At 42.1% G+C, this 25,797-nt stretch overlaps 4 protein-coding genes across 4 annotated transcripts; 3 read left to right on the plus strand and 1 right to left on the minus strand.

Annotated features, from left to right (window-relative positions):
* Positions 1-2,733: 2,733 nt before the first annotated feature.
* On the plus strand, positions 2,734-4,063 carry BJX67DRAFT_389956 (SDR family oxidoreductase; the record flags this gene model as incomplete). Its single annotated transcript, XM_071034570.1, has 2 exons — positions 2,734-2,764; positions 2,838-4,063. The coding sequence occupies 2 exons, from the start codon at positions 2,734-2,736 to the stop codon at positions 4,061-4,063; spliced, it is 1,257 nt and encodes a 418-aa protein (XP_070890244.1).
* A 9-nt stretch (positions 4,064-4,072) lies between these two features.
* Positions 4,073-5,350, minus strand: BJX67DRAFT_389957 (acyl-CoA thioesterase; the record flags this gene model as incomplete). The annotated part of the gene is made up of 1 exon (XM_071034571.1): positions 4,073-5,350. One exon carries the CDS (start codon positions 5,348-5,350, stop codon positions 4,235-4,237), a length of 1,116 nt encoding a protein of 371 aa, XP_070890245.1. The 3' UTR covers positions 4,073-4,234.
* Positions 5,351-22,810: 17,460 nt separating this feature from the next.
* On the plus strand, positions 22,811-24,732 carry BJX67DRAFT_219589 (uncharacterized protein). Its single transcript, XM_071025711.1, has 2 exons — positions 22,811-24,359; positions 24,426-24,732. Exon 1 carries the CDS (start codon positions 22,990-22,992, stop codon positions 24,310-24,312), a length of 1,323 nt encoding a protein of 440 aa, XP_070890246.1. The 5' UTR covers positions 22,811-22,989; the 3' UTR covers positions 24,313-24,359; positions 24,426-24,732.
* On the plus strand, positions 24,501-25,562 carry BJX67DRAFT_343982 (uncharacterized protein). Its single transcript, XM_071028204.1, has one exon. The coding sequence runs from the start codon at positions 25,086-25,088 to the stop codon at positions 25,380-25,382; it is 297 nt and encodes a 98-aa protein (XP_070890247.1). The 5' UTR covers positions 24,501-25,085; the 3' UTR covers positions 25,383-25,562.
* The last annotated feature ends 235 nt before the right edge of the window (positions 25,563-25,797 follow it).

Below are 25,797 nucleotides of genomic sequence, written 5' to 3' on the forward strand. Positions count from 1 at the left end.
TCTGGCGGAGGAGGTTTCTACTACCAAGTCCTCACGATTTTTCTGTGGGAATGTAAACCTGCCCGCCGGATACGAGCCAGTTGAGACCACGATGTGCAGGGTGTACCAGAGGTCCAGGTAGGAAGGCCGATCTTGCAGCGCGAGATCGTACCAGTTTCTTGGCCTCGCCGCCAGGTCTAGTTGCGCCATTTCCATAGAGGCCTTTTCTCGGAGAGACGTGTCTTCGACGGCTGCGTCAAGGTGATCAAAGACCTGGTAGATTAGACCATACACCCCTTTCCCGTGGAGAGAGGATTGCTGCTTTTCGTCGGCAAGGGCCATGGCGGTGGCGAGGAGGCAGAACTGCTGTTCGGCGGCGAATAACTCTTCGTTTGTTGAAGAGAGCAGAACGTCCAGACCGGTCAGCACCACAGGAATCACGAGGCATAGAAGTCTGTAATACGATGATGAGTCGGGCATTCCCAGTGATTCGTCTCATGGATGAATACATACAGGTGACGCGGGAGATGACGCGCATGGTCCTTTACCAAAGTGTGCCTAACGGTAGCCGTCGTCTCGTGAAGGGCGGAGAAAATTGCCCCTGGAGACTCGCGATATCGACCGTCGCCAAAACCCTGACATCAGGGCGAGGCACAGAGCTCTTTTTGTGTCTCTAATGCGATTACGGAAGTACTTGAATACCATTAGTGGAGATTCTCAGCGGTTGCAGCCAGTAAGTTGTTTCCCTTACTTGTAGTAAATATCCAGCACTGAGAAAATGAAGGCTGATCTTGCGTCGTAACTACATCTCTCGATGAATGCCAACTGTGTTCTCCATTGGTGAAGGCGTACGCTAAGGTCGTTCCACGACTTTCTTGCTTCAGAAAGCGCTGTACCACTTAATAGACTCCCTGAAACTCGTGGTGAGAATAAAAGAACCGACATGTCTGTTAGGAAATCCAGGAGTCCCCGATGGCACTCGAAGAGCCCTGAGGACGCGAACCGGTCGATTCGCCAGAGGGATCCGTTAATATGCCCTCTCCGCGGATATCAGCAGCTTTGAATCGGAAAGTGTCCGTATTAAAGACATCTGGAGATATTTGAAGCGGCCTATGGGAAATGAGGGACAGAGTTCGATCCCAGAGGAGTAGACACCACCATAGACGCTTCAGGCGATTAACATGGGAGCAAGGGTTCACGGGCATTGAATAGCAACTGTGTGCCTCTTAACACCTGCGCGTACTGCATGCTCAATGAAAGCCAACTAGCTGAGGTTGTGGGATCTAATACTGCGCTACTGTACCTCAGCATGAGACCGCACTGGGCCCTTGTGTACGGATCTGTTTCGACCTCAAGTACGAACAGCGTCTACAGCAATTAGTTCACGTCTCTACTCGAATGCATGATTTCATTGGCGTACCTTTGCTCGCTGGTAGAACACGTCCCTGGCCTCTTGAAGACTGCCGAAACCTAACTCGTGGAGCACCCAGGGGAAACATGCTGGGAAGTAATTAGGCAGTGGGAAACCGTATGGCGGCTGGTTTTTACGTACTTGAGCAGCTTCGCAGAGGATGCAGTACATTATCAGTAGGGACACTTGCTGGCTGTTGCATTCTGCCTTGACCATCCGAAAATAACAAGCCGAGAATTGGGCGGCATGCAAAACAGGAAGAAGAGGATGTACATGGCAGAAATATCCATACACAAATTCATCCAGCAATCCTTTGCAGGGGAGAGAAAAGCAGCCTTTGTCTTCAAGGAAGAAGAGGTTCTCTTTGATTTGGCTATGCCCCTTCACGCGGTCTATCCCTGGGAAATCTTTATAAAACACACTGTTTCGGATCCAGACGGGCTCTGGGGACTTGGTAGAGCCTCGTTTAAGGTGGGATGTGGATTCGTTGAGCTAGCTGAGCTTGTGTATATCGCTGGCTGCGTAAGGGTTAACAGGCCAACCGTGGCATAGGCAGAGCAAGGAGACAACGAACACAAGGTGTAAGACTGCGTAGGGTATTCTGTTTCCGGCGTTTCGCTTCATGGCTGGCTTCGTTATGTGTTGATCGGGGGGTCCCAGTTTCGGTTTTTTTCCGAGTTTTACTTTTCTTCACCGATGACGGTGATAGTCTGGAGGACAACGAGTACTTTGAAGTAGTACTGTACACAGTCTTAGCAACATGTCCCGTCTACAAGCGTGGGAAATTCGGCCCGCCCAGCACTTACCTTCGGCAGACACGGGCACGGGCGGTACAAGGGTGGCCATCCACGCGGCGGTTGGTACATGGCGAGCTGTGAACGACATCGCAGCGAACCTTGCGATCGTGGCATCGACGACATGCTTGCAAAGCTCGCTTCCGGTCTAGCCTCAGGGCTGTGGATGCCGGACTGTTCATATTGGGTTGCGGACTGACGGTTGGATGTTGTGCCGCTGAGAGCATTTACCCTACACTCCCAGAATTCTGTAGAGCTCAACAAGCTGATTTATCGTCTTCACTGCTGCCACCATACCTCCAAATTAGCTTTTTTGTTTCCTCTGGAGTGGGTCTCGACTTGCCAGCATACATCGAGCCTACCCTATCTATAACCTGCACGGTGATGATGAGAGCCACATTACCCGCTCGGACGAGGCAACAAACTCAAGCCATAGAATTTACGCCACAGAAAAGTTTGAAAGGCCTTCATCATTAATAAGAGCTTGCCACTCGACTCCAGTGATGGGGTAAATCTTTGTGGTGCCACTCCACGGTTCCATCCCTCACCATGCCTACTGCTCTTGTTACCGGCGCCACAGGTTGGTCACCACCCACCTGCTAGTGATTCCCCGCCAGATACTGAGGACTAACTAATCGTCGCTGCTTGTTTAGGCATAAGCGGAAATGCCATCGTCCAGCACCTTCTGGGCCTCCCAGAGTGGACGAAGGTGGTCACTCTATCCCGATCTCAGCAAATTCCTGCGCACCCCAAAAACACCCATCTAACCGTTGACCTCTGCGGAGCTACCGCCCCAGTCGTTGAAGTCATCAAGCAAGATGCCCAGGACCTCGAATACGTGTTGTACTGCGCCTATCAGGCAGATACCGACCTCGATCGAGCGTTCGAGATCAACGTGCAAATGCTACAAACCTTCATCACCGCGCTGCGCGAAGCCGGCGCGATGAATACCCTGAAGCGTATCGTCCTCGTCACCGGACTAAAGCAGTACGGTGTGCAGCTGGGACAGCCGAAGCAACCCATGCACGAGACCGATCCCTGGCTGGAGGGAGAGCCGTGGCCGAAGAACTTCTACTACAAGCAGCAGAAGATGCTGATCAAGGCGGCCCAGGATGATGGCGGCTCGTGGTCCTGGGTCGTCACGTACCCGCAGGACATTGTCGGAGTGGCCAGGGCGAATTTCATGAACCTTGCCACGGCGCTGGGGTTGTACGCCAGTGTCTGTTCGTCATTGGGTGATGGCGAGATACCATTCCCTGGTGCAAGGAAAGCCTATTTGGCGTTCAATAGCTGGACGTCTGCCAAACTGCATGCCGAATTCTGCACCTGGGCGGCCCTTGCCCCACAAGCTGGCAACCAGGGCTTCAATGTGACGAACGGAGATACCGAGAGTTGGCAAAATCTCTGGCCCAACGTCGTCGAACGATATGGAGGGAGGATCCCGCCTGTTATGTTTCCAAATGGGGACACGGGTCCTTATGGAGATTTTGAAGCATTCCACTCTGTCTCGCAGTTTACACCGGCCATAGCGCTGCACGAAGAGCGTATCGGTCTGAAAGGTGACTTTACTGGAATGCACAACGAGGTACATCAGCAGATCGACACAGTGAAGTGGTCGCAGAGGCCGGAGGTCAGGGCCAAGTGGGCCGAGCTACGCGATAAATTTGGATTGGAGCACGATAGCTGGGACAAAGCGACGTGGAGGTTTGTTTCCCTGCTGCTCAGCCGGGAGTTCTCGTGCGTCGTTAGTATGAGCAAAGCGAGGAAGTTTGGGTGGACTGGGTACGTCGATACGTGGGATGCTTTTGAGGAGACATTTGATGCCTTGGAGAAAGAGAGCATTTTGCCCCCAGCCAGTAAATTGAGGAGGTCCGAGTGAGCAATTCTTCTCAGGCACAGCCCATTCTATACAATTTTACATGGCCATGCTTCTATATTTATTCTTTCCTGCGGTTGTACCTTGTTCTACCTGTGCCAACAAGGCAAAAAAAATACAGCGACAAAGAAAGGATAAGCAACACTGGCTCAACAAAGACACTTATATATTACCCTAGAGACGCCCTTTTTCCTCGGCAATCACCCGAACGACACCTTCTTGGATGCAAGTCGCAACCAAAACACCTTCCGCCGTCCAAATATTCTGCGTGACAAGACCCCTCTCGTTGCCCGTCCATGGACACTTCAACTCACAAAACAGCCACTCATCCGCCCGGAGCCGCTGATGGTTATGGAAAAAAATGGTGTGATTTAGGGAAAGGAGCATGCCCACCCGTTTTTGCGCCGTAGTGCCCTCAGCTGCTGCTGCCTCTTCGTTGCCTCTAGCCTCGTCGCGGGCTCGACCCTGCAGCCATGTTTCCATGCGTATGCGATCCAGCTCACTGCCCTGGAAGTTATCGCGTGCGTAATTCTGGTACTCTGGCGTGGCGAACTGCCACAGCCTATGAACTCGGGAGATCGTGTTGACGAAGTCAGAATCGGACATGTAGGCCAAGGCACAGATGTGGGCTCTCTGTTCGGCTGCTTCTATGTCTGTGTCACAAACAGGGCCCGGTTGCGTGCCGTCATGAGGATGCGGGAGGCCGGCGATTTTTCCATGAGCTCTGATCCATTTCCGTTGCTTGCGAGTCGCCGGCGCTACACCGGGTGCATAACCACAGGCGGCAATTTCAAACGGCTCCTCTGTATCCCTAGTACTGTGAGAGATATCCTTGAGTGCCGGAGGCGGAACCAGATCCACAGGGGGCTGGACTGCATGTTCTAATACAGTCGACCACAGTGTTGATGAGACTCTCTGGAAAGATATGATTGTTGAGAAGAAGCAGGTACCCCCCTGGAACGCTCGTACACTACGCGTCATGAAACTCCGTCCGTCTCGAACGACGTCAACAGAGTAAAACACTGGAACATCTGAAATTGCGGCAACCAGGAAATGGCAATGCATACTATGTGCGGCAATATTATCGGGAACGGTGGCATACGCAGCGTTGAGACATTGAGCGATTGCAACACCCCCGTATATTCCTGCACCCCCTGGCGGGTGCCATGGCGGGTGCCACAATGGGTTCACATTTGTGAACGTAGTAGGACCGATCTCGGGGGCGTGTGTGACCGCACAGCAGCATTCAATAGGCGACAGAGAGCCTGGGCTGGTGGATTTCGTCTTCATTGGGAAGGAAGGGGAGATATTATCGCCATCCGCGCAGTAGATGTGTATAAACGTAGGACACTGGCACAGTGGCTTTCGGAAGCAATCCTCGAGGTTAAAAGCCTCCACTATTCCACGAGAGCCTCGGCAGATACCTTTAGTACGGGTTTTTATGCAAGACAGAAACCACGGCGCCGCATTATCCTTCGCTGGCGCAGCCCCCCAGGCAACTCGCTCGCCATCGGCTTACCAAATGTGTGAGGAACTCTACTAATCTGCTGATTTGATTGCCCACCGAATTTAATATCCTACACAAGCTCTTATGAATGGCTTTTCGGGCGTCTAGGCTACTGAGCGGTGGCTTCCCTTCTCAGATCTTTACCCTAACCAGTTTCTCCACAATCTCCCCCCCCCAAAAAGTCACTGACCGTACTGCCGCCATCTAGGACAAGGACATTACCAGTCAAATGTACCGAGGCAGCGCTGCTCAGGAATAGAACTGAGCCACCTAAGTCCGAAGACTGTCCAATCCTCCCCATGGGCCTCGCGACTGAGGACGTCTCGGGATCTCCGAATGCCGAAGTCTGTCATCTTAGACGGAAACAGACCACTAGCGACGTCAGCAGTGCCATTATACGCAGCTTTGCTGGGGGCTGAACGCATGGGCAGATACAATTGACGGTAATATGCGATGCCGCCAATTTTGACGCGAGGATATTGGAAAGATGGATGCATGCAGCGCTGCCTGTGACCAGCACGACATAATTCCCGAAGTTGAAGGGAGGGGACACGTTCATGTCAGTTTTGGAGGTTATGGCGGATAGACGGAGCGTGTTAGCTTCTGGAATTAACTGGGTTGAGTAGTCGACTTTCAAGGACAGGGCTAGTATTCTCAGGTCTGGCCATTGCGGAGTGTACATCAACCTCACTCACTTTCGCCAGTTGCCTCGGTAAGCGAATTATCTGCATAGGATCCGAGTCATGAGAAGACTTTAACGGACCATGACTGTGGATATTTCCATCCCCTACGATTCGCCCACCGGTGGGTGCTGATGCTGCTGTCGAGCGCTCTAACGGAGAACCGCCCTCATCCGTAGGGAAAAGGTGGCGACTGTGGTTTACCCTAACAGCCGTCTCTCTCCAGTTTTTGAGATTAGTGAATATGCATCATGGGCTTTGATGGCTCTTCCAGAGCTCCACACGTCAGACTAATTTCAACAAGACGGAAGTCAAGTCCAGTGTTACCCGCAAGAACTTCGCCAAGTATCGTCATGACAATTCCAATGATGTTTATGTGTCGTGATTATATCCTGTGATGCACGTGAGCGTATCAGACTCCGTATTTTGCGATATATAGTGCCACTGAATGTCCCTGAAACGGTGGAATGGTGATTACCGGAAAGCACAATGACCGAAAAGAGTGGAAGAAGCCACATTTGCGATTAAAAATAGGATTTATTGTGCCTATACGGCTTGTTACTGACCGTTTCCCCGCAAGGTTGAACGCCGCAGGATGGCTTTCCCCGAGGGAGTACTGGGCCAGAAATAGAACAACTCCATGCAATGAAATACAGACGACAAAGGCAAAGAAGAGAACAGCAGGTTCAGTGACAAAGCTAGATAGATGGAATTCAATGTACTGTGCCTGCCCAAAGGTACACTCGTGCAATGGGAGTGATAATAAAACCCTATTTACCATGATCACTGACCACTCGAGCCATAATGAAACAAATATTGTCGCCATATCCCTGTATAGAACATTATTATTATTAGTATTAATAACTTTGACAAGACTTCTACCTACGACACGAATGCCTTCTGCCTCCTTTATGTCTTTAATAACCTCCTTTAAAGTCTGAGTATATATACTACCTGCCATTGGATATATTATAGAATTGAAGTTGTCAAGGCTTAACACATCTATATTATATAGATATAAACATTTTGGAAACCTCTACTTTATAACATCTTTAGGAGTATTTTTCCTTGACAATATTCTAACTCTTTATACTTGACAATAGGGATATCTTGGCAAGTAATATACTCTTATTCTGCTAGATCCAGGTCTTGCATACTTGCTAAAAATACCTAGTTTAGTTATCAGAGAGAAGTTGTTGTTGAAGGAACAAAGTCAGGAATTATATTAACTTCAGGACTATTAGGGGTGTAGGTAGTAGCCCTAAAGGTCTTAAAAAGAGCATGTAGAATTATTCTATGGAATATTTTACTAGGCAATATTAATAGCATATTAAGGTTAGCGTGAGTGTCAAGCTAGATAACAGCAATGTTTCTACTATATATAGAGTTTAGATAGTAGATAGGTACAAGCTTAATCTTATAGTCTCTTTCTAGGATAAATATTCTGCTAGAAAAGCATATTGCAATAGTACTAGCCATGTTTTAGTGGTAAAAAAACAAAGTATTATAGTTGTGTATCCAGCTACTACTTACTTTCTAGGAGGCCTGTTTATCCTCTATTTTGATCTAAAGAGCAACATCAATAGGTGTGAGATCCATACTTAAATTATTTTCTAAAAAGCTTTTAAGAGTCTTTCGGGTTTTTAAAACTGCATGGGAATCAGGGCTAGCTAATAAAATACTCCCCCAATCCAGGTTGCAGGGCTTCGGGAGGCTCTTAATATAAGTGGCTATGACTATAATACTGTTCTCTTAGTCACTATTGCCGGGTATAGTAAATTGCAAACCATAATAGATTCAAATTTGATTATTAATAGCTTATCTTTGTATAGAATAGCTGTTAGGCAGCTGCCCTATAGGATTATTATTTAACAAGTTCTATCTCACGTTTGGTTCTCCTTAATGGTTGTGATTTGGGCTGGCTTGATAGTAAGCTTGATAATCACATTTAGTAGTTATTTCTAATAATTGTAGATGGCTAGTACAGCTATAAAGACTATATTATAGCTATATATTATTAGATTTTTCTTAGGGCTAACCAAGGGCAGCACCTACCCAGGGACAATATATATTATTAGAGCGTGGTATAATCCTAACAAGATTATAAAGCACACCGCACTATTTATAGTGTCTAGTTAGATGGGCACAATATTTGCTAGCATTATAATAGCTATAATTTATAAAGGAATGGCTGGCATGGCTATCCTTGGAGGCTAGTAATAGGTTTTTCTTATTAGTAGGGTATATCAAGTAATCTGGTTTTTAATTTATGGGGATAAGCCACTAATAGAATATTACCCTACTAATTACTATTTTGGCTTCCTTTACTTTCCCAATATTCCCAATAGTACCAAGGCAAAATATCTAACTATAAATGAGAAACAGCTTGCTATTACAAGACTTCCTTGTATCAAAATAAAGGGTCATAATATCATGCTATTATTGCTATTAAGCATGTCTTTTAACCCAAACCTTGTAAGTGATATTATTATTAGAATTAATCCATGGTAACTGTTTAATAAAGTTGGATATTTTTCTTCTGGTTACCTGTCTATACAATACTTGAGGCGTTTCCCATGTAGAATAACTTCCTGCTCTAGCTTAAGTACTATAGTAACTATTTCACCCAAACAAATATTAATACCTACCCTCTTAGGGTTCAAGGTATAGGCATCATGGCTAATATAGTTGCAGCCTGGCATATAGATATTACTAGGAAGTAAGTGCTAATAGCAGTCTTGGCCTGCCTTCTACAAATCATTATTAGTATCATGCTTCTTATACTAAACTTGTCTTTTATAGGTACCTTTTTTGCTTTTTATCTCCCTAGTACTATATATATAGTCAACCCCCTTATTTTTGGTTGGGCAAATATTATCTTGCAGTATAGCGGGATAATACTATGCATAGTTGTAAGGCGTCGGGATTCGGCGAAAGTATTCAGCTGTCGCGATGCCGGGTGCTAGCAAGCGTCGAGCTGCCTAGTCTTTGTGAAGGGACTTGTTCAGGTTTACGCGGAGGATTCTATAGCAAGAGGAATAGAACAAATTGCTTAGGGAACTAGGATATATGCAAGAGTCAGGATCCTTATATAATTGGCTGTTGGGCTACTATCGGGCAGCCATCTAAGCGGGGTTAGAGAGGGGTTATTATTGATACCTGTTAGTTTAGGTACTAACCATGATAATTTATTCCCTTTCTAAACTGCAAACTGTTCTAGTTCATGCTAAGCTATTTTAGATAATACCTTATATAGAAGTTATTTACTAATTAAATTGTTAATAGAAGATAAAGTAATAATAAAGCTTTAATAAAGTCTTTAATATAAAGATTCTATCTTTAGTTTAGTATTATAAAATAGTTAGCCTTATAAATATTATAGATTCCCTATAGCTTGTAGACTTTAGTAGGTATTATATATTATTAAATTGTTGCTATAAGTTAGTTTTATAGTAGTACTAGGGCACTGCTAGGGGTATACTACATGAAGATTAACAAAATAATATAGAAATATGCCTAAATAAAAGTTATCTAGTACTACCCTTACTACTAAGTAATAGAAGACTACTTGGCTAGCCAAGTAGTAATTACTTATAAGTGTCTTGTTAGAATACTATTAGAGAGTGTTATCGAAGCGACGACCTCTTGTGCGCTCCTAACCCCGGGCTCTCACACGGGACTTCCGAAGGGTTTGGATTGACTTGTCTTACCTGGCGCGATCATATCCAACAAGTATGAGGACTTGTCATGGTTGGATTAAAGTTGAGGTAAAAGGGCAGGGCCAGCCTATAGTATATATACTATAACCTGTAGAGTAAGTACTAGATGAGTTGCTTCGCAAAGATCCTTTAAACTAGTTACTCTAGAATAATAGTAGTATTAATCACAAAGATAGGAAAGCTAGATATAGTAGTAATGAGCATCCTTAAGTATTCCCAAGTTCCTACTATTTTCCTACCCTTGAGATGGTATACTGGATGGTATATCTAATCGGGTCGTCAGGTCCCATATACTATTTTCCTACCCTTGATAGTATACCAGATAGTATATCCAATCAGATCGCATGGCCCCGTATACCATCCTCCTACCATTAATGGTATACTAAATGGTATACAGTCACGTGGTCTTTTATCAGGGTAACTCTGTTTACCACGTCCTGGGAGCAATTCAAAATTCTCCCTTGTAACAATTCCTATTTCCTTTATTCCTGCGGTAGGCTATAGTAGTCACGTGGTAGCCATGGTTTCAAACCATGGTCTTTCCATTGTACTTGGAGGATACGTGGTATTTCTTCGTGATGGTAATTGTTATCTATGGGGGCGTATAGTCCATGGGTTATATTCTTGTATTATTACTTATTCTTGTCTTGGAATTAGGCAATGCTCAGGTTTGTTGGTTTATTGTTATGGTTGGATTTAAATCCAAAGTGGCTCTTAGTAGCTAGCCTGTGGCCCAAGGCTCCCTAGCCTTGACTTTCTGCCTTATAATTCCGCTCTGCTAACTACAGGCTGAGGGTTCATAATACTATCTCCCTCTCTTTCAGTTTTTGTCCGCGAAAACATAAATAGCGTGGATTTCCCTGTTGTCTTGGTAAGTCTCTTGTTTTCTTAAATTTTCTTTGCAATAGTTTACTATGCCTCCTAAGTGGAATCATCTTGCTAATTAAATATGTTAGTCTAAACAGATTTCTACTAATAGTATTCCTGTTAACAATCCTTATAAATATTATTTCCTGCGCGGCGTGGTTTGCATAATAGATTCAAAAAGTTGAAACTATGCATCATGCACTTGTCATGGTCGAAAATATAAAAAGCAATTTCATAGCGAAAAGCAGTAGAATGATCTTTAACAAGATCAAGCAAAAGTCAAGGACGAGCTAGCTAAGGCCTTGGCTGAGCAGGCCCGAATAGCCGCAAAGATTGCTCGTCTGTTTGGTTAATAGAAGTTTCTTAAAGAGCGTGGTAAGAAAATATTAGATCATGATACGACTGTGATGGAGCAGTTAGATAAGGAGGATCCTCTAACTACCAAGGATCTCCAAGAGCTAGAATGCCTTGCCAACAAGCATGAGGCTGCTGCTTAACTTGCTACTATGTTAGATAATCCTAGTCTGACTTAGATAATTGGGTCTCCATCCTTCTAGCAGAATGTTGACTTTTCCATGCTTGATGCTGCTAGTAGTATTTCTGGACCTTCTAGGTATAGCCTGTCAAGTTCTTAATAAGCTCCCAAGTATTTTCTAAGATATTATATCCTTTCCACTACACAAGGTATTGTGAATATCTGCTGACCTTCTAGTGGTCCAGGATTTTTTTAACTTTGTACTCCTGTTCCTCTTCTTTAATTTTGATATTGTTAGTGATTTTAGCATTCTTGGGTGCTAGTTCTAATAGCAATACATGGAATACTAGATATATTTTTTTTATAGATTTGGGTAGCTTTAATTGATAGTTGACTAGTCCCAATTTCTTGTCAATTTTAAATGGTCTAATTTGTATATGGTCGAGTTTCTAGCTTGGTTATTTAGTTTTGATGTTTCTGCAAAGTAGGAATATTTTCCCCCCCTTTTTAAGGTCTGGTGCCTTCTGGCGCCCTTTATCATAGTAAAGCTTTATTTTGAGGTTAACAAACTCAAGATCCCAGGTAAGTTGTGTTTAGATTCCCTTGAGTTTTTGCATGAAGTAATTAGCTTCTTCTATAACTAGTTCTTTTTAAATTGGTTTACCATGCAAGTTTAGGTAGTATCCATAATTCACTTTAAAAGGTGTTATTCTGGTTATACTATAGATTGAGTTGTTATACACAAACTAAGCTATAGATAGTTGCTCTTCCCAGTCATCTTATATATAGTTTATGTAGTATTGTAGGTATTGCTTAATTGTCTGGTTAACCCTCTTAGTTTACCTGTTTGATTGTGGTCTGTACGCAGTAGTTATACATAGTTTGATTCCTATAATATTAGTTACTAATTTCCAAAACTTGGATGTGAATAGCTTGTCTTGATCTAATATAATATATTTTGGTGTTTCATGGTTTATAACAATTATATTAACAAAAGTAGTTGCTATTTTTTTTGCTATCATGTTTATTTATATTAATTGCAAGTAGATATATTTTATTAGTTAGTCTAAGATTACTATAAGGTAATTATATTTTTCCTTTTCTTGTTATACCTCTAGCAATAGTCCAACAAAGTTGACTATAATCTATTTCCATGGTTGTTGTGGAACTTCTGGGTTTTATAGTTTTCTATATAGCATATACCTCTTTGGTTTGTCTTGTAGGCATACTTCACAGTTATTAATATAGCTTTCAACCCTTTTTCTCATGTTCTAGAAGTAATAGTTGCATTTAATATATTTACATGTTTGGTCTATACCAAAATATCCATGTACTAGTGCGTCATGATATTCTTTGATAACTCGTGGAATGAGTATTAGTAGAACATAGATAAGTCCTTTGATTTGGAGGATCCTGTCCTTCTCTAGTGCCTCTAGCATAGATACAAGGACTTGTTATATTAGCTTGTCCTTCTTCATGGCTTCCTTAATTGTGTCAATTATAATACCTGATAACTATATAGTAGCTACTAGGATTATTGGATTATTCCCAAGCATTCTATCTTTGTTTTTCCTTAGAATCGCGGGTCAAGGTTCCCTAGTCTTGTTCTTGTAATCTAGTTGTTTGCTAAAGGTATTAGCTTGGCTATTTTCCATGCCTCTATAGTGCTTAATTTGGTAGTTATATTATGAAAGTAGCTCCACCTATCTTGCCTATCTCCTTATTAACTCTTTAGTTATTGTGAAGTAGGTAAGGTTTTTATGGTTAGATTTTATAGTAATAGTGTATCTTGCTTCTTGCAAGTAAACTCTCTAATATTTAAATACTACCACAATAGCCAGCAGTTCTTTATTATAGATATTGTAATTTATTTCTAGTCCTGTTAGTTTTCTTAACCAGAATCCTACTAGTCTTGGTTTGCTATTAGGTCCTGACTAAGTTATTCTTGCTCCAATAGCATAGTCTAATATGTTAATTTCTAGTATTATAGGTAACTCTAGGTTATATTATAGCATGATTGGTGCTATTATAATGGCTTCTTTTATAGTATTAAAAGTTTTTTGTTATTTTTTTGCCTATTCATATACTTGTTCTTTTTGAAGTAGCTTAAATAAAGGTGCTATATAGAACGCGTATTGGTTAATATATCTTCAATAGTAGTTCAAGAGTCCTAGAAACTATTACAGTTTTTTCAGGTTCTTTAGCACAGGCTATTCCCTAATAGCTATTACTTTAGAGGCTTTAGGTTTCAACCCATTTATAGTAATCTAGTAGCCCAGGAACTTAGTTTCTTAAACATGGAATTTATACTTCTTAAGTTTGTATTGTAGTTTGGCTTTCCTTATCCTCTTAAAAACTTGTTTAACATGCTTCACGTGTTATTTCTTGTCTCTTGAGAAGACTAGTATATTATCAAGATACACAAGCGCAAATTTATTTATTAGTTAAGGTGCGTCTTCCTCTTCCTTTATTTCTTCTTTATTATTTTCCTTGTCTTCCGGCTTCAGTACCTTGTTGATAAATCTTTAAAATATTGGTAGTATGTTAGTAAGCCTGAATAGCATTACCAGGTATTTATAAAAGCTAAATTTTGTTCAAAATACTATTTTCTATTCTTCTCCTTTTGCAATTCTAATGCGGTAGTAGGTGTTAGTAATATCAAACTTGGTAAACCATGCTACCCCTTGAATTTTATCTTGGATCTCCTAAATCAAGGATAGCGGGTACTAGTCCTTGATAGTCGTGTTATTAAGTAGTTAGAAGTTAATACATGGTTAGTTACTTCCATCTTTTTTTAGTATAAATAGGACTCCATGCCCTATTAGTAAGTATAAAGGCTAGATATTTCCTTTCTCAAGTTAGTTGTTAATATATTCCTTTAATACTTTAGATTCTTGGTTATTTAGTAGTAGAATCTGTTTGTAGTTTAATTCTACACCTTCCTTTATAGGTATAGTATGATTGTGAGGCCCGTGAGGTAGTAACTCTGGTTTGTCAGGTTATTAGAATATATCCTGGAATTAACTATACTTATCCAGGATAGTTAGTTCCTTATAGGTCTAGTTACTCGTGGCTAGTATCCCCTGAAACCTTACTCCTTTATTATTTGTAATAATTTTACTATTTATGATATTACTAGTAGCCTAACCAGGTAAGTTTATTAGCCATGTCCTCCCTAATAGTCTTAATATTGCTGCGATAATTCATTCTGCTAGACTCTTAGTGCCTGTAGATTAGTTACTAGTCTTTAATCCCTCTATAGATTGCTTGGCCTTATGCTTTGCTGTATAAGCATGCTATGGGGTACCAGCCCCTTCTAGTCCCTTTTGCTCCTTGGGCTATTTGTTATTTCTCTACTAGATTTCCCTTTTAATCTAGTTAATGTCCGGGTTGAGATTCTTAAGCCATAAAATCCCTAATACTATGTTGTACTTGCCCAAGAGTATAATATTAAAACTTAGTTTAAAAGTCCTCCCCTTTACTATAATGGGCAGAGGTCCTGACTTGACTATTAACAAGGTGTTTCCCAGGTTTTCCCCGTTTAGTCCTGCTATAGGTATTAGTATTTCCTTTTAAATATCCCTAATTCCTAGTTTTTCCGCAAAACTTGGGCTAATGTAGTTTCCCATAGCTCCTAAGTTAATCAAGGTATAGACTTGCCTTCCTTGTACTTTAACAAGTTGGGTAAAGTGTTTTCCTATCCAAGTCTTGGTAGCCACAAGGTACTATTCTTCCCATTTTAGTACCTGTTCCCCTTGCCTTGGATATGGAAAGTAGTTTCCAAGCTTGGCCTGGTAGTATATAATATAGTAATCCTTATAGCAAGCTGTCTAATAGTAGGTCCTATACTCTAGATATTACTAGTATAATTTACATGAGTATTACTTTTTTTGGTATGGATACAAGTTGTTCTAGTCAACTATTCTTGGTTGCTTTGGCTAGTAGCATGTAATTTGCTTAGTATCCTTATAATATATATAGTATAAGTCATAGCATGTTAGCCATGATATATTATTGTGCCTGGGATACTATATATTGGCATTAGTATATTTACACCAATCCTGCTAGCATGGTAGATGCCTTTTGGACTCCTGGGACTGCTTGTTAGATAGTTTGCATAGCTATAAGTAGTAGTTGCTATTGTCTTGTCTATAGATAGTACAGGTTTCTAGGTGCCTTTTGCAAGTTTTAATATGCTTTTGCTAATAATCCTTAGTCTTTTTCTAACACGTCAGGTCCTGATATAGGCACTAATTAAAGAAATCTCTCAAGCCTTTAGTAAGTTTTCAAGGGTCTTTCTGCATGGCTGTAATAATGTTATCCATCTAGTAGGCAAGCTCGTCTTTGCTGGTCTTTAAAGACTTGAGTTATTATCTCTAATATTATTTATTTTCATGTAGTCTAGTGGCCCATAGCCAATACTAGCATGGTTTGCATTCTTTAGTATTATCTTCTTGTGGGGCTTTTTCTTCTAGGGTTACAAACCCACTACTAGGTCCCTTTTTGCTAGATTCAAGGCCTTCTAGCTGTGTTCTATATTATTTATCAAGTAGGTCAACTTTCCATATAATTGTAGGAAAGTTGCTGTACTCTCCCTCTTGAACTAGCTTGTTATTAGTAGTTTTGTTGTGGTAGGACCCACCTATCCTCTTAGCTTCCTCTTTATTAGTTCGCGAAATCATAGTGCTAAGCTAATGTTTTGGCTAGTATAGTAATTTGTCTTGGAGGATTCCATCTAGCCACTTGATTGACTTTTTGATGTTTGTATGTATTTCTCCAATTGCCTTGAGCAATTTCTCTTTCTTGTATACCTTGCTAGCAATATTGGCAATTTGCTTGACACACCTTTTAATATCTATCCCCGTGTTTCCAAGTAGCATGGCCATTGCCCCTAGCAGTTTTGGTGCAAGGTTTAGATCCTGTCTTCCAGTATTTCGTCCAAGTTCATTCCAAGCCGCTAGAGGTGTGCTTCGCCTTCTTCTAGCGGCATCCCAGGTATCATTTATTGTAGCATGCTTATCCTAAGCTAAGGCTCTTTCAGCCTTTTCCAGGGAATTATTGGTCACAGTGGGTGCCTCGCTAGCATCATCGTCCCACTCCCTAGTTGTATTCAATGTCGCGACTTCCTGCGTGGCCCTTAGTTAATATTGTCCAGCTCTCTTTCGGGGTCTCTAGCCATGCTGTTTCTGCTTCCTGTAGTCTACTGCCCTATAACTAGATTTACCATAGGAAAAGCACAGATTTTCCTTCTAGCAGTAATCTTGTTCCACCTTGGAGATTGTTACATCCAAGTCTATAGGTCAAGGTCTGTATAGATTACTATTTCCCTGGGATCTAGTCTAGAGTTGTTAGTTGTTATTAGCATGATAGCTATTGTGTCCACCCCAATTCCTTCTAGAATAGTATCCCCCGTGGTTCTATTGGCCTTGTTATTCCCTTAGCTCTCTAAGCTGGTTCCCTATCCTAGATACTAGGTTGTACATCCCTACCAGAATATCAGGCCTAGGTAAAAATACTATCTTCTCCTGGATATCATAGTCCAGGGCTCTCTTAAAGTAGTACATGAAAGCATTGTCTTCCCATGTTAGATATAACATGATTTGTTGGAACTCCAAGATAAGTATGCCTATGTCTCTTCTAGACTGGCATATCTTTCTAATTTGTTTTTTAGTATTGCGGGTCTTGTTAATATCCCTAAATACACAAGTAAGTTGTTCCTTGAAATAGCTATAGCTTGTAAATAACTATTTAGTATTATTGGCTAGCTTGTCCCTATTAGCTTCCTGCTACTCCCTCACAAATAGTTCAAACTATTTATATGCTTTTCTAGTAAAGTAAGTAGATGCAAACATGACCTTGTTGGCCTCAGTGGCCAACTTGTCCTGATTAATGTTGATAAAAATCTACATCTGTATAAGGAAGAAGTGTAGCTTAGTTTAGGTGCTATCAAATAGTTTAGGCACCTTGACCTTCAAGGCCTTGGCCCTGAGTTTAGTTTTAAGTATAAGGATATGGTCCTAGAGCTGCTCCAGCATCTCTTGATGCTTCTTAGAAGTTTTATTATCTTTAGGCGCATTATTCTACTGGTTTAGGTCACTAGTAACTTGGTTGATAACTCTAGTCTATTTGTTAAGTTACGCCTGCATCCTGGCAACAGTCTCTTGCAGGGTCTTACCCTCAGGAAGTATAGTAGCTTAGTACTAGCATTAAGATATTATGATAGTGGCTTTAAGTCAATCTAAGATACAACTTGTACTAACTGGTAATCAATTTATTATTAAAGCAACAATCTCTTGTATGCTCCTAACCCCAGGCTCTCACACGGGACTTCTGAAGGGTTTAGATTGACTTGTCTTACCTGGCGCGATCATGTCTAACAAGTATAAGGACTTGTCATGGTTAGATTAAAATTAAGGTAAAAGGGTAGGGCTGGCCTATAGTATATATACTATAACCTATAGAGTAAGTACTAGACAAGTTACTTTGCAAAGATCCTTTAAACTAGTTACTCTAGAATAATAGTAGTATTAATCATGAAGATAGGAAAGCTAGATATAGTAGTAATAAGTGTCTTTAAGTATTCCCAAGTTCCTACCATTTTCCTACCCTCGAGATGGTATACTGGATGGTATATCCAATCGGGTTATCAGGTCCCGTATACCATTTTCCTACCATTAATGGTATACCAAATGGTATACAGTCACGTGGTCTTTCGTCAGGGTGACTCTATTTACCACATCCTAGGAGCAATTCAAAATTCTCCCTTGTAACAATTCCCATTTCCTTTGTTCCTATAGTAGGCCATAGTAGTCATGTGGTAGCCATGGTTTCAAACTATAGTCTTTCTATCGTACTTGGAGGATATATAGTATTTCCTCGTGACAGTGATTGTTATCTGTGGGGGCGTGTGGTCTATGGGTCATATTCTTGTATTATTGCTTATTCTTGTCTTGGAATCGGGCAATACTCAGGTTCGTTAGTTTATTATCATAGTTGGATTTAAATCCAAAGTGGCTCTTGGTAGCTGGCCTGTGGCCCAAGGCTCCCTAGCCTTGACTTTCTGCCTTGTGACTCCGCTCTGCTGACTGCAGGCTGAGGGTTCATAACAGAGAGCTATTGATTTAGTATTAAATGGGGTTATTGCTAATATTAATATAGCCTTCTCCCCTTTCTCCTTTTATTACTGCCTTCTTCCCTCTTATATATAGGATTTTCAAGTATTTGGAAGTAGGGTTCTAATATTTCTTGAGTAGTCTTTCTCTTCCCTTTCTTTACTGCTTTCAAGTAGTTTTTTAATTATCTCTAGGATAAGTGTTATTTGTTTTGCTATTAGGATACCTTTAAGAAGCTAACAAGTATTATAGGCTTTGGCCTGAACCCTATCCCTCCTACCCTTCCTATCCCTGCTCCTGCCCCTGCCCCCCTCTATAAGTATATACTATTAGTATGCTAGAGGAGTGCAAGTACTAATATAGAGAAGGGTTCTTGTATATAATATGCAAAGCACACCTAGGAAGAGGCCCCTAAGAGATCTAGAAAGGTTGTGGGTCTATTAGTATATAAGTAGCAGCCAGGGTCCACTATATATACATGGTATACCTGCCTGGGCAAGGTCTGCTAGCTACTACCCCCCCCTTGCTTTTCTAATATTGTTTACCTCTAGGGTCTTACTACTAGTCTTCTAGCTATTATAGAGACTAGGGCCTTCAAATACTATCTAGATACTATATTTAGATAATAGGACAAGGTTAATATCTCTATCTTGGTGCTACGCGATTTAAACTATAGTCTTTTTCTAATACTTAATAAGCTAAGGGATGCCAATAGTAAGACTCTAGTTAGCATGAAGGAGTACCAGGACTAGTCTAGTTTTTAAGATATTTAGTCTATGGCCTGCTAGCAGGTTAACTATATTTACCTTTAGATATTTTAGTTTAGTTCTTTTTTTAAAATAAAGAAATCCTTTCCTTTGTCAATAGAACTCCTTTATAAATATATATAGATTTAGGATGTTTCTATTAAATCTTAAAACCCTATAGGAAAACAAGGAAGGGTTATACTTTTGGCTTAATATTAGTTATATCAAAATCTAGTAGGATAAAAGATTATAACTTCTTATATCTTAACTAATAGGACTTAGCTAGTACTCTACTAGCTTTTTTATACTCTTATATAGTTTTCTAAATATTCTCTAAGTTTTTAACAGGTTCCTATAAATTCTTGTAACTAGGCTATTCTTGCTATTTAACAAGATATTAAAGTTTATTATAATAATAGTAATAGCCTAGTATCTCTTTAACTTCCTATTCTTTATAATTATTAATAATAATTAGTTAGGTCTCTATTAGCTTAGTACCAGGTTACTAGTAATACTCTTTTAATAGCAAGACATGAAAGACTAGATATATCTTGTTATATATCTTTAAAAGCTACAGGTAGTATACCTGCTTTCTAATAATATTAATAATTTTAAATAGACTATTATACTTTAGATCTAATTTTTTATTTAGCTACTATAACTTTAAGTTCTTAATTAATAAAAGGACTTTAGCTAATATAGAATTATATTAGTATATAATACTTGTTATAGTATACTACTTGTTATATAATAGCTTTCTATAAAATCTCTTTTAATTAAGTACAGGTCTTAGCTATAGCTTGGAATCTTATCTCTACTAATATATTTATAATTTTCAGGTTAATAGCTTCCAGCCCAGGTATTACTAGGTTTATATTATACCAGGCTATAAAGGGTAAGTAACCTATAAATATATACTTAGTATTATTATATATAAATTTAGCTATTAGAAGCTAATTAGCCTAGTTATTTTATTAAAAGTTTATATATATCTATAAATATATCTCAAGTATCTAATTCTAGTGCTTAGTTTGCCTGTCTATCTATAGATAGAAGGTAGTACTTAGGTAGCTTTTGATTTACAGGCCCTAATAGAACTAAGTCTAGTATCTACTAGTAAATAGTATTCTTCTATTAGTTACCAATCTATATAACATGCTAGTTTTATAAGCAATTTTTGTTAAGAAAAGGTTAGCAAGTTCTTTAGTATTAATTATATTTGTGGTGGGTAGATATCTCGCGGTCTTAGTATAGTGGTTAACTACTACTAATATAATATTATAGACCTAATTCTTATAGGTTAATAATGGCAAGCCTATAATAAAGTCTATTAATAGGTTCTGCCATGGTTCTTTTAATAGAGGAAGCAAGGATAGCTTCCCCTGAGGTAGCTATCTAGGCACCTTTATCTTCTAGTAGATAAGGCAGTCCTAGATATATACCTTGATATTAGTCCACAGGCTATTTTAATAGAACTTCTACCTAACTAGATCTAAAGTCTTTTCCTAGCTAAATATCTAGTATATAGGTTATTATAGTATACTTTTAGAATCTCTTACCTTAGTATAGTACCTAGGGGTATATAAATAGCCTTACTATAATATAGTATACTACTATTAATATACTATCTATCTAATTTGTTACTACTTGTATTTTTAAGATTAATAGTTTTTCTACTCTTCTTTTTTTCTTTTTCTAATAGCAAGCTACCAAGGATTTGGCTAGCATAGGCATCCCCATGCTAGGCTTGAAAAATTATATCTTAAAGAGGTTATAAGATTGTTCTATAAGGGGTTTCCATACTAGTTACTTTCCTGGCTAGTATTTAAAGAGCTAAAAGTTCTAGACCTCTATTTCTCTTAGTTAGGGCATCCCCTAATACTAGTAGAGTAATATTACCCTGACTATTTCTACAACCTTCTAGCTTACTTTAAAGTATAGATAAAAGCCTAGTAGTCTACTTTATATAGGCAGGCTTATAGTCTCTTCTATATAATAGCATATTAGCAGGGTTAAGGCACCCTAGCTAATATTCTATTTTAAAATTATATGCTACTAGGAGCTTTGCCTATCTAGCCTAATACATATCTAGCTTTATAACTTTTTTTAAATAAAAGTACTTTAGGTTTACATAATTGTACTGCATATAGATAGCCTGTAATATACCTTCTAGATAGTACCTCTATATCTTAAAATATTTAATAATAGCAAGCAACTCCTGATCATAGATAGGATATTATCCTTTAACTTCTAATAGCTTCCTTAAATAGAAAGCTACTAGTTGCTAGTTAGTCTACTATTACAAGCTCTCTAGCCTGTTAACAAGCTATAAAAGAATTCCTGCTATTATAAAACTAGAGGCATTTATAATCACTAGGATTAGTCTATTTGGATCAAAATATTGCAAGATTAGAGGCCCTTAGAACGCAGCTTTTAGCTGCTTGAAAGCATCCTGCGTGCTCCCTACTAGGTAGATAGAAATAGAACCTTTCTTCTAGCCTTGCTCCATCCCTTTTAATATATCTAATAGGGGCTTTGTAATCTTCACATATTAATAGATAAAGTGCTTAAAGTATCTAGTAAAAGAACGGACGGCAAGCGGGGCGCGGGAGACGGCTCCCATTGCACCGCCGCTCTGCCGCCCGCCACCGCCTGCCGCCGCGGGGCACACCACTGCCCCCTGCGGTATAGCGCACACCACTTTGGGGATAGCGCTGGCCCTCGCCGCTTTTACGGGTTTGCACCTGCCGCCTTGACTCACCCGCTGCATCTATATAAGCCCGGCCTCGCTCCTTCGAACAACCACGCACTCTCTCGTCCTTTTCGCATTCCATTTTTTCCTTTTCCCCTCTCTCCTGTCCCGCCTTGCCTAGTTGCATGCACTGTCCCCTTTTTCCAAGATGCCGCCTTACCCAACGATTGCCCTTTTCCAGCATGGCGCCGTCCCATCCTCCTCCCTTCGCCCCCCTTCAGCGACGGCGTCGCCGATGGGCGATTAGGACGATTGGAGACTTTGAGGCCTTGTAACCGTCGTTTGATTGGTTTGTGGCCTACCCGCTTGGTTCTTGATTCTGCCCTGCTGCTGACGGTCGTAGATTCGGGGCCTTTCGCGCGGCATCCGCCTGTTGAGCGACAGATTTTTTCAAGTCTTCGGCCGATGCTTCTGACCATGCCACCCCCATTTGATCCGTCCCTCAACGGCTCTTGATCCTCAACCACCTTACTGTGGTCCCATCTGAGGTTCTTTGGTTCACTGCTTCCGCTGGGCTCCCAGGATTTGAGACGGAGGGGGCAGTTCCTTGGTTGTCCCGGTGTCAGACTTGTCTTGCAACGTACGGTACCGCTTGGGTAAACTGGGCTGCGCCTCTCCCATCTACTGCCGTCTTTCGAACCCCACCAGGATCGATTCATGTATCCTCGCCCTGTTTTACCGGCCAATGGCAAAATTGCCGCATCCCTTTTCATTTCCGTGTGTTGACTTGCGAGGCCGGGAGTTGCAATGGATGGATGGATGCGATTGGCCTAGGGCACTGGATCCTGGCTTCCGGACGGGGCTCGCAGACAGACGATGGACGCGTCAGCGGATCAGACTGGATCGAGATGCTGAGGGTGAGAGGAAATCGCCTTGTCGCTCCTGCTGGCTGATAAGAAAAGCGGAACGGTGGACTTTGACTGTCCAAGAGCAAGTATAAGAGGGGCGACCGAGCCTGGAGCGGTTGGATCTCTCCTTGATTCTCTCGCAACCCGAACTTTCCTTCCCTCTTTCCAATATCCCGTCCGTTGCCATATACCCCCAAAATCCTGTTTCCCAGATTCCCGCAATATGCTCTCCACATTTCCCGTAAACCGCTTCAAGCCATGGGCTCTCCCTCCCAGGAAACCATTCCCACCACACAAAACGCCCAACAAATGCTCCCCAAGATCCCAAAAGCCCCCTCACCGGAAACCCTCTTATGGTTTCCCTTCAAGCACCTTGACACCTCCGAAGCATCACCTCCCTGCTCGCCCGCCCGCCGAAGTTTGCGTACACGTCAGTGCGAGCACCCAGCCGTGTACGCCATCAAACTGCCAAATTCAAACGCGGGAAGTATCTTTACCTGATTCAGAGCCGAATACATTTTCAGAGAAACCCGAGTATGGTGCTGCATCTCCACGCGATTTGGGACCTCATATTCCAGCTCCGGACCCAATTCCCTGCTGCGATCCTCAAGACAACGCTGGTATCCCAACTGAACCGCCCGCCTTTCGGGGGGATGATGCGGAAGATAGTCTATCGCCTCCGAGTATATCTAGCTCGGACAACGACAGTCTAGAGGAGTTCTTCGGGCTTCCAGATGCACAGGACGACATTCCCATCGACCCAGTAATCCTTGCCAACGGGTCTTGGGAAAATATCGACCCCCAGTTGCCTGTTCCCCAAGCCGCAAGCCTCATCAGCGCGGAGACAACCTGCCAGTATCCCGACCCTCCAGCCATTCTCCACAGCCCACCTAACCATTATGGGGATCCCAGCGAAAGGGATGGTGGTGAGGACGGTGGTGCGCAGACAAGTGACCACCTACCCACCCATGACCGCCAAAGAGTGCACACTTCCTCGCCCGGTACCGGCCCATCCTGCCCGAATGGTGCCCAGGTGAACGACCACGTCCGTGGACAGCCCGAGAGTGCTAAGCGGAAGACACCACAATCAGACGGCCGAGGTCGCAAAGGCAGCAAGCGGCATCGAGTTCGCTCCCCGTCGCCACCCAGGGAGGATGCCTTCACCACCCTTCGCTCTCACTTTATGTCTCTAGGCGTCGACGACCGTTTGCGATTCCTTTCCTGGCTATTCGAAAATGCTCTACCTCGTTGCATGTCCGACTCTTCACCAATAGTAAGTGAAGAAAGAGAGGTACAGGCAACCAGGTGCTTAAGTTCCCCGCATGGGATTGAACAAAGTCCGGGTGTTTCTAGGGAGGTGCGAGGACGCTCGCGAAAAGGTACAGCATGGTCCACGGAAGAAAAGGACCTCCTGTGGAAGCTGAGGAAAGCCGAGAATCGACCCTGGTCAGACACCACACGGCTCTTCTTGGAGCAGCATCCAGGAAGAAGTCCAGGCGCGATACAGGTATTCTGGTACACGACCCTCAACAAGAAAGGAGATTAGCTCTTCACGCGAACAAAAATACCGTATTATCATCTGAATCGATTACAGCAAGCACTCCATCGATGTTTCGATCGATACCCAATCACTTGGCTAACGTATGTGCAAGCGCATAGTAACTGGCCATCCACACTCTTGGACATCAACTTTCGAGAAATCAGGACGCAGGAACGGAGACTGAAAGTGTGGCGGCCCGGAATTCCAACTGCCAGCATCGCCTCAAGCAGGGACACTAGCACCGAGTGTGAAGATAACAGTGCCTCTATCCTCCCTATTCCAAGCCAGCAACCAGAACAAAAGGGAAAAAAAAATTTGAGATCAACCTTGTCACCCAGCTGTACTTCGCCCTCGAGTCAATACAGAGTCTAGCCAGGCTGATTGGTCACCTCTATTGCTGTAGGGGTCCCGGTTCGTCGATCGGCCAGGTCGATGGCGGGAATGCACAAGGGGTCCCTTCCGCAGCCGTCACACCGCCGCCTCCAAGCTAGTGCGTATGACGACAGTGAAGAAGATCCGCAAATAGGCGTTTCCACTAAGAAATATCTTCTACCAGCAAGAGAATCTGACGCTGAGGGAGAAGAGCGATCGCGAAAAGACGTCGGCGGAACCTACGCCAGAAAGAGGCCGCTCGGAACACATTGGTTTCGCCCAGACACGCCGAGGTTTGCGTAGGTGCATTTCAGGCCCCGTCCGGAGTTGGCATTCTCACTGGTCCTGGCGAGGCACAGAGATTGTCGGTCGCGGCGTCTTCCGTATTCAACCTCGCGGCCCGCGGCATGCATATCGTTGATCGTCCGCTGTCTCGCTCCCCGTCTGGGTTGAGCCCTGACCCGTCATCATGCACTGAACGTGCCACCTACACTTCTTCGAAAGCATCCGCGCTTAAGGGGGTTAACGTACAGTTAGCCCGCCATCAGACTCATAAGGCTTACCCCAAAGCTCGGAATAATCGTAGGGCGCACCAGGAGAATTCTAGGAAAGGGATGCCATGGTTATGCAAGGAAAAGGAACTTTTGGTAAGGTTAAAGAGAGATCAGGGATGCTGTTGGTTGGATATTACAAGATTGTTGTGAACCAATATAATATCTACAAGCCTGTTTAAATATATACTTGGCATATATTGCATGGAACCTATCTCAGGAGTTCTTGTTGAAGTTATTGAATAGAAAATGGTTTTAAACCCTAGTAATATTGCCACGTGTTTTAACAGCTTCAAGCATTTTGGCCTTTATCTTATTATCCATTTCTTTTGCAGCTTTATATTTAGCATTAGATACCTAACCTAATATATTTATACCAAGAATACTTTGCATTTATCAGCTTCTCTTTATTATATATTTATCTAGATAGTATTACAAATAACTATATCTAGATATTTAAGAGGAGGTAAAGTATATATCCCTTTGTTATTTTCTAAAGAGTCTACTATAATTAAATTTGGCTAGTTCTATGTGGCATAAATCATGTCAGCCTATAAAGTGGTTAAGT

The sequence above is a fragment of the Aspergillus lucknowensis genome (assembly GCF_044049455.1).
Source record: "Aspergillus lucknowensis strain CBS 449.75 chromosome Unknown BJX67scaffold_4, whole genome shotgun sequence".
NCBI lineage: Eukaryota > Fungi > Ascomycota > Eurotiomycetes > Eurotiales > Aspergillaceae > Aspergillus > Aspergillus lucknowensis.

Bases quoted from the DNA above. Each gene is read 5' to 3' on its own strand.
- BJX67DRAFT_219589 (XM_071025711.1), top strand. From the start codon at position 22,990: ATGCTCTCCACATTTCCCGTAAACCGCTTCAAGCCATGGGCTCTCCCT.
- BJX67DRAFT_343982 (XM_071028204.1), top strand. From the start codon at position 25,086: ATGCATATCGTTGATCGTCCGCTGTCTCGCTCCCCGTCTGGGTTGAGC.